Consider the following 8,396-nt stretch of genomic DNA (forward strand, 5'->3'; position numbering starts at 1 on the left):
TCAGGTGTGGACAACCACAGTTATAGTATGTTTTAACAAGGGGGGCAATCACTTTTTCACACATGGCCATGATGGTTTGGATTTTTTTTTACCTTTAATAATAAACACCTTCATTTACAAATTGCATTTTGTGTTTACTTGTGTTGTCCTTGACTATTGTTTAAATTGGTTTGATGTTCCGAAACACTTAAGTGTGACAAACATGCAAAGGAACAGGAAATGAGGAAGGGGGCAAACACTTTTTCACACCACTGTAGATAGATAGATAGATAGATAGATAGACAGACAGACAGAAAGACAGATTGATAGATAGATAGATAGATAGATAGATAGATAGATAGATAGATAGATAGATAGATAGATAGATAGATAGATGTCACAGAGCTGTTCCAGGCTCTGGAAGGATTCCGACCATATTATCAGGATCCATCCAGGTGCCTGACTGACAACTGGCTCTGCCCCTCAGCACGTGGCTTAGAGCCAGAGCCAGCTGTGGCCATCCCCTCTCCACCCTAGTGGAGTGGTAAAGTGGAGGGTGATGACTGGAAGTCAGTGCTCTCTGCTCCAAGAACTGAGCGAATCACTCCCGCTGTGCTATTGTGTTCTGGCGACGGGGAGTCTTCCCTGTCATCAAAATACACTGATCAGTGCTGCCGGCTATAGCCTCTGGCACTAACAGTTCAGGGGAAAACCTAACCACTTGGTTGTACACAAGTCAATCAGTAGAAAACATCAGCCTGGTTTAGTAAAGTGTGAAGCTCAGTGAATAGCAGGACAATGAAGTGTAGAGTACTTATGTTCACTCTATATTTTTCAGTCTTCTACACATGATTGAACAAATTGAATCCAGGCTCCATTCACCTTCATTTCTTCTTGCTTCACACTTTTGTAAATCAGGTCTGTTGGATACAAGTGAAATGCCAACTTTGCCCCACAATGAAAAGAGCTCTGTTGCATGGACTAAACCCACAAATGTTCTGCACCAGGCAGGCTTTGGCAGAAGATTAGAGTAAAATGGATTACATAAATAGGGTTTAATTTTTTTGAATAGGAGGCTTTGATTAGCATAAAGAAACATTCACAAACATTTCATAGTTGTGATTCCAGCTACTACAGATGCTTTACTGTATTTGATATTTACTGTAATTGAATAAAGTTTTTTAATTATTACATATGGCATACTTCTATTTCCACCATTCAAAGGACAGATTCTAAGCCAAACAGCTAAATGAAATACTTATACAGGAACGCTCATCTACCAAAGTATGTATAAATGATGCAATTACTTTTTGTATTCAGCTATAAGCTATGGAAAGCAAAAGGAGCATGATAACACACAGCCCGCCACCAACCTGGGTTCACACAAGTGCTGATGCATATTTATGTGTTTTTGTAGCACGTTAGGCAAATTTCCAATGCACACATTTTTTTGTAGGAGGAGACTTGCTGTTGAGAACAAAATCCCACCAAAAGCCATGCTAAAAACAAATGTACCTGTACATGCATTTTTCATGCACTCCCATTGAAGGCCCTGCTTATTTCAAAAATTGAACTGCGCCATGTTGCATTGATGTGACTGGGCACTGTAGAGAATAACGCATCTTCCATTGTTATGCATTGCAGCATGACCTGCCTCCTGCCTAATCTATGAATTCAGCTAAACCAGTGACCCCTATTCTGAGCTCTCTCCATTGTGTATGTTCCCTCACACCAGGCAGATGTAAAACATCAATATAAAAATATTTTAACAGTCATCAAAATTGTGCCATTTAATTCCCTGCACACTCTCTTTCAATGAGGGTTCCATTGCTCAGCATACTACTGTCAGTCTAGCACTTCGACCTTGCATACAGGAGGACAGGGCACTGGAATAACCTCAGCAGCAGGAGGCATGTCAGTGGCCTACTTGCAGTAAGAAAGGCAGCATAGAGAAAAGTGAAGTCACCAGCTTGGCTAAGCTATGAGGCAGGGTGCATCAACTAGCTGAATAGGAATACAACTCTTTTGGCAGGTAAAATAATTCACATTCATGTATTTTACCTTTGTGTTTTATTACTCGTACTACAAGCCTGGTTTAAACTTTCATTTAATGTGTAGCGATTCAGAATAACATTTTAACTAGTGTATAACAACAGCAGATTTCAGGTGACCTGTGTACACTGATAATAATGTGTTATATTTTTTATGTAAATATGTACAAATAGTATAAAAGGCTATAAATGAAACCGTAACAGACACATTGGGGTTAGACTACGTGTTAGAAATAGACTGGGCACTTTGCAAAATGCAGTTGTACCCTGCAAGTGCAGTTGCTCCAGAGCTTAGTAAATAAGGTAAAGCATCACTTTGCAAAGAATACCCAATAACATGCAAGGAAAATTTAAAAACAGCATTTTTGCTTGCACATGATTGGATGATGGAAGTCAGCAGAGCTTTGCCTCATTTACTAATCTCTGGAGCAACTGATCTTGCAGAATGCAACTGCAAAGTGCACAATCTATTTGCCTTTAGTAAATCAACCCCATAACCACCAGGTAACACCTTTGGTGGGCCTCCAATAGCTAAAATTCCATCAGTATGCACAGAAATCAATATTATATATACTTATATAATACAATATGCAGAATATACTGTATATGTGTTTTACAATGTAAGTCTTCTTGACAGTTGCAGGCACTGCTTCATTATTCCAAATGTTTACCTAAGCATAAATAACATGTGGTGACATGCTGCCCCATATAGATGCTGTAGACCAGCCTTTCTCAACCTTTATAACACCTTACAATAACCTTGGGGTCTTAAGGAACCTCCTAATAATTAATCTAGATACAGCTTGCAGTACATTTCTCTATATAACAACATTATCATCATTAACAATAATGAAAGGAAGCAAATAATAATAATAATTAGAATAGTGCCCCTCACATTGATGGTCTGTGGATATGTGTCCCCTTATATTGGTGGCTCCCTTGTTTTGCTGGTCATTGGAGAAGGACCCCCTAAGATTGGTGGTCAGTGTAAAAATGAGCACCTTACATTGAAATGATTGGGAAAGGACTCAATTACACTTGTCACTAGAGGTCGACCGATATGGGTTTTTCTCTGGCCGATGCCGATGCCGATATTTAGAAATCATGGCGGCCGATAGCCGATATATGATGCCGATTTTTTTGGGCCGATATGTTAGGCCGATTTTATTTTATTTATTTATTTTTAATCCCCCTTGATCTAACACACCTTTCCCACTGGGGCGTTTTTTAAGGTGCTTTTGGGCTAAAAATAGCGCCTGTAAAGTGCCTGCAAAATGGCTCCCTGCAGTCTGTGTGAAAGACAGAGTGCTTTCACACTGAGGCGATGCGCTGGCAGGATCTTAAAAAAAAAAAGTCCTGCAAGCAGCACGTTTGGAGTGGTGTATACCGCTCCTCCACCACTCCTGCCCATTGATATGAATGGGCACCACTGCCGAAGCGCATGCAATGCGATTTGGCAGCGGTGCTTCATGGGCGCATTTAACCTCTTCCTTGGCCGCTAGCTGGGTTATATGTGCCCCACTAGCAGCCAAATAGCACCGCTAAAATGATGGTAAAGAGCCGCTAAAACTTGCGTTTTACCATTAACGTCTGCCCGCTCCAGTGTGAAAGCAGCCTTCATAAGTGATACAGAAAATTTCTTACACTTAAAGTGGAGGTCCACCCTAAAATGGACCTTCCGCTCATCGGATTCCTCCCCCCCTCCGGCGCCACAATTGGCACCTTTCAGGGGGGAGGGGGGTGCAGTTACCTGGATAATCCAGGTAACTGCACCCACTTCCGGGCTAGCTCACTGCGGAAAGGGGCGTACATTACGCCCCTTTCCGCAAGTGCCCGCCCCCTTCCGCAAGTGCCCCGCTGCCTGCTGGGAAACGCACAGATCCCAGAGGCAGCGGGGACCGTCCTCATTGCGCAGCGCGGCTCGCGCATGCGCAGTAGGGAACCGGGAAATTAAGCCGAAAGGCTCCATTTCCTGATTCCCATACCCAAGATGGCGGCGGCGGCAGCACTCGAGTGTCGATCTAGAGATCGGCTTCGGGTGCCGACATCGCGGGCGCGCTGGACAGGTAAGTGTCACTATTTTAAAAGTCAGCAGCTGCAGTATTTGTAGCTGCTGGCTTTAAAAAAAAAAAAAAAACGCCGAGTCCCGGCGGACTCCCGCTTTAAACATTTATTAAACAAAACAAACCTCCAATCAGTTTACTTGTATGTATGATCTAGATTAAAAAAAAAAAAAAACCTATATATTAAATAAAAACGGGTAGTCAAAACTTTTGGACAAAAAAAAAAAAAAAAATGGGCTAACTTTACTGTTTTTATTTTATTTTTATTTTTTAAATGGTGTATTTTTTTCCCAAAAAAATGCATTTGAAAGACCTCTGTGCAAATGCCGTGTGACATAAAATATTGCAACAACCGCTATTTTATTCCCTAGGATCTCTGCTAAAAAAATATATATAATTTTTGGGGGGTCTAAGTGATTTTCTGGCAGAAAATACAGGATTTTTACTTGTAAGCAACAAGTGTCAGAAAAGATTTAGTCTTTAAATGGTTAAACTGAGAACTTCTACACAGAGATGACTTCATTCATTCAGAAGTGTAAACATTGTATCATTTAGTTCTTTTCTTGGCAGCCTGCCCAGAGAGGAGGAAAGTGTTGCTATGACGACTCAGGCAACTCACACTGACTTCTTACAGAAGTCATTTCAAAGTCCCACTGTAGAATCGGCTTTTTATCAACACAATCGGCCGATGCCGATTATTTAAAAAACGGCAAATATCGGCCGATATATCGACCGGCCGATATATCGGTCGACCTCTACTTGTCACATTCGTAGTCAGTAAAGAGCTGCCTTACTTTGTGGTCATTAGAGAAGGGCTCCCTTAGATTGGTGGTCAGAAGGAGAATGATCACCTTACATTGGTGATCATTGGCAAGGGACCTCATTACACTTGTGGCCAATGGGAAGAATGTTCCTTACATTCATGATCACTAAAGAGCTCCCCCTTTCTTTGGTGGTCATTGGAAAAGGGCTTCTTTGGATTGGTGGTCAGAGGGTGAATAACCCCCTTACATTAGTTATCATTGGGAAGGGACCCAATTGCACTGGTGGTCAGTGGGAAGAAAGTTCCTTACATTCGTAGTCAGTGAAGAGCTCCCTTATATTGGTGGTTATTGAAAAAGGGGTCCCTTGGATTAGTGGTCAGGGGAATAATGAACACCTTACATTAGTGATCTTTTCTAAGGGGCCCAAGTACACTGGTGGTCAGTGGGAAGAACGTTCCTTAATTTGGTGGTAAGTGGAAAGACTGCGGCGCTTACAGATAGCTAAAAAGTGGCGATGGTTAGTGTTAGTGGTTACTTATCTGAGACGCATATTTTACTAATTTTTCAGGGAATCCCTAGCAAGCTCTGAAGAAACCTTGTTCCATAGAACCCTGATTGAGAAAGGCTGCTGTAGATAGTACCATAGCAATTGCTGACACTGTCCACTACATAATGATGAGGTCTTCTATCCTCAGACTGTGTAACAGTTTTTAAATGCAAAGATACTTTTTGATCAAACTAGTTTCTGCTCATGGAAACAACATGCAATCTAGAAAACTATGTCCAGCTTCATCTCCTAAGTAGTTAATACTGGTCATATATATATTTTTTTGTTCTTTTCTTTTTTTAAATGTGTAAATTATCGACAATCCCTGCATCCTAACCCTCATCCAAAATGCAGCATTGCTAGTCACTACTGGTATGAAGAAGAGAAGTCAGCACTGCTTCACCGTACTGTGTGGACAGCTCATATATTTGGATTCTTACATGAAATGCTGATTAATACCATGATGTACTTCACAAGAGGTCATTTGTGATGTACTTCACTTCTTCACAAGGGATTACTGATATCAGAGTGTACTTCATATTAATATCATAGTAGGGTTGACTTCCTAAAACTAGAGAGTGCAAAATCTGGTGCAGCAGTGCATAGTAGCCAATCAGCTTCTACCTTCAGCTTGTTCAATTAAGCTTTGACAATAAAACCTGAAAGCGGATTGGTTTCTATGCAGAACTGCACCAGATTTTGCTCGCTCCAGTTTTAGTAAATCAACCCCATTGAACTTCAGGGACTATTGATATATTATATTCACAGAAACATACTGATATCATATTGTATTCACGAGAGATTAATGATATCATATTGTATTCACAAAAGGTTATTGATATCAGACTGTACTTCATATTGATTTTATATTGTACTTCACAATGAATTATTGATATATTGTATTCAAACGAGGATACTGACATCCTATTTTACTCACAAGAAATTATTGATAACATATTGTATTCACAAAAGGTTATTGATAACAAAGAGTACTCAAAAGAAGGTCATTGATACTATATTATACTCACAAAGGTATTTGATATCAGATAGTACTCACAAGAGGTTATTAATATTATATTGTATTCACCAAAGGTTATTATTATTATCAGATAGTACTCAAAGGAGGTTATTGATAATATATTCTACTTACAAGACATTACTGATATCATATAGTACTTGTGAGAGAATAATAATATCAAAGGAGGTTATCAATATCATATTATATTCACAAAAGGTTATTGATATCACATAGTACTTGCAAGAGGTTCTTCATATCATATTGTTTTCATCAAAGGTTATTAATTCTAGATAGTACTCATAGGAGGTTATTGATAATATATCCTACTTACAAGAGATGATTGATATCATATAGTATTCGCAAGAGAATAATAATATCATATATTATTCATAAGAGGTTATCAATATAGTGTGCTCACAGGAGATTATTGATATCATATAATACTCACAAGAGGTATTAATATTGTATAGTACTCACAAGAGGTATTAATATCATATAATACTCACAAGAGGTATTAATATCATATAATACTCACAAGAGGTATTAATATCATATAGTACTCACAAGAGGTATTAATATCATATAGTACTCACAAGAGGTATTAATATTGTATAGTACTCACAAGATGTATTAATATTGTATAGTACTCACAAGAGGTATTAATATCATATAATACTCACAAGAGGTATTAATATCGTATAATACTCACAAGAGGTATTAATATCGTATAGTACTCACAAGAGGTATTAATATTGTATAGTACTCACAAGAGGTATTAATATCATATAATACTCACAAGAGGTATTAATATCGTATAATACTCACAAGAGGTATTAATATCGTATAGTACTCACAAGAGGTATTAATATTGTATAGTACTCACAAGAGGTATTAATATCATATAATACTCACAAGAGGTATTAATATCATATAATACTCACAAGAGGTATTAATATCGTATAATACTCACAAGAGGTATTAATATCATATAATACTCACAAGAGGTATTAATATCGTATAGTACTCACAAGAGGTATTAATATAATATAGTACTCAGAAGATAATAATAAAGTATTGTATTAATAAGAGCTAATCAATAGGTATTTCTATGCCAATGTTCTGACAAGAGATGACAGATACCATATTGTGCTCACCAGAGGTCATTGATAGCATGCTGCACTTCACAAGAGGTCATCAATAAGACAATATGGTAAAATTGGGTAAATGAGGCCCAGATGCCTATAGAGACTGATGAAAAGGATGAATATCGATAGGTAGCCCATCAGAGAAATGATTGATCTTGTATCCGATACCAGCAGAGATCCCTATCTCCTTACCTGTCCAGGAGGCTAAGTTTTCTCCATGTCCATTATTGGGAGAGAATAGATGTGGGATGGGGTGTGAGGTAGGTGAGCAGGCAGGTACTTACCCATCAGCAGCCAGATAGAGCCCCCAGACAATATGAGGAAGGTAAGCATGTCTGGTTGTACCGGTCTTCTGTGACATGGACCAGACCAGCTGGAGAGGAGAGAGGGGGAGTAGCAGAGGCCGGCAGCGCCGCACAGTCACTGCAGTGCACACAGGTAGGCGGGGTCACACGGCGCTACCAGCCCTGCAGTAGGACAGTATTTTTAGCCTCCTTCTTCTGGGACCTCCCGCTTCCTTCCAGCACAATGATGCTCCAATGATGCTGACTCCTTCTCTCTCCCCTCTCTCTCCATCCCTCGCCACTCCTGCTGCAGTCATCCGGCCAGCACGTGTCTCCTGTACGGCAGTAACCTCGTGTGGAGGATGGAGGAAGGAGTGCTGTGTGTGAGGAGAGGAGGGAAGACACTGCGGAATGCCTGCAAGCATCCATCACATCACCGTCATTATTAGAGGGATGCAACCCACTGGGTCCCTTTACGTCTCAAGACTTTTCATTGTCTGCAAGAAAGCAGTGCAAGCATCCATACCAGTATATTCCGGTTATTA

At 39.7% G+C, this 8,396-nt stretch overlaps 1 protein-coding gene across 3 annotated transcripts in view; it reads right to left on the reverse strand.

The window, feature by feature from the left end:
- Positions 1–8,037, reverse strand: part of ACSL6 (acyl-CoA synthetase long chain family member 6) — a 342,759-nt gene extending 334,722 nt beyond the window's left edge. The window contains exon 1 of one of the 3 annotated variants that reach the window (XM_077473316.1): positions 7,852–8,037. In XM_077473316.1, coding sequence (XP_077329442.1) covers positions 7,852–7,900 — 49 coding nt within the window. In that variant the 5' untranslated portion in view covers positions 7,901–8,037. The remainder of the gene's footprint in view (positions 1–7,851) is intronic. The other 2 variants (XM_077473315.1, XM_077473318.1) reach the window with 2 other exon arrangements.
- Between the last annotated feature and the right edge of the window lie 359 nt (positions 8,038–8,396).

This window comes from Lithobates pipiens, unplaced genomic scaffold (genome assembly GCF_037356315.1).
Source record: "Lithobates pipiens isolate NorthernLeopardFrog02 unplaced genomic scaffold, aLitPip1_a1.2 Scaffold_8, whole genome shotgun sequence".
Classification (NCBI taxonomy): Eukaryota; Metazoa; Chordata; class Amphibia; order Anura; family Ranidae; genus Lithobates; species Lithobates pipiens.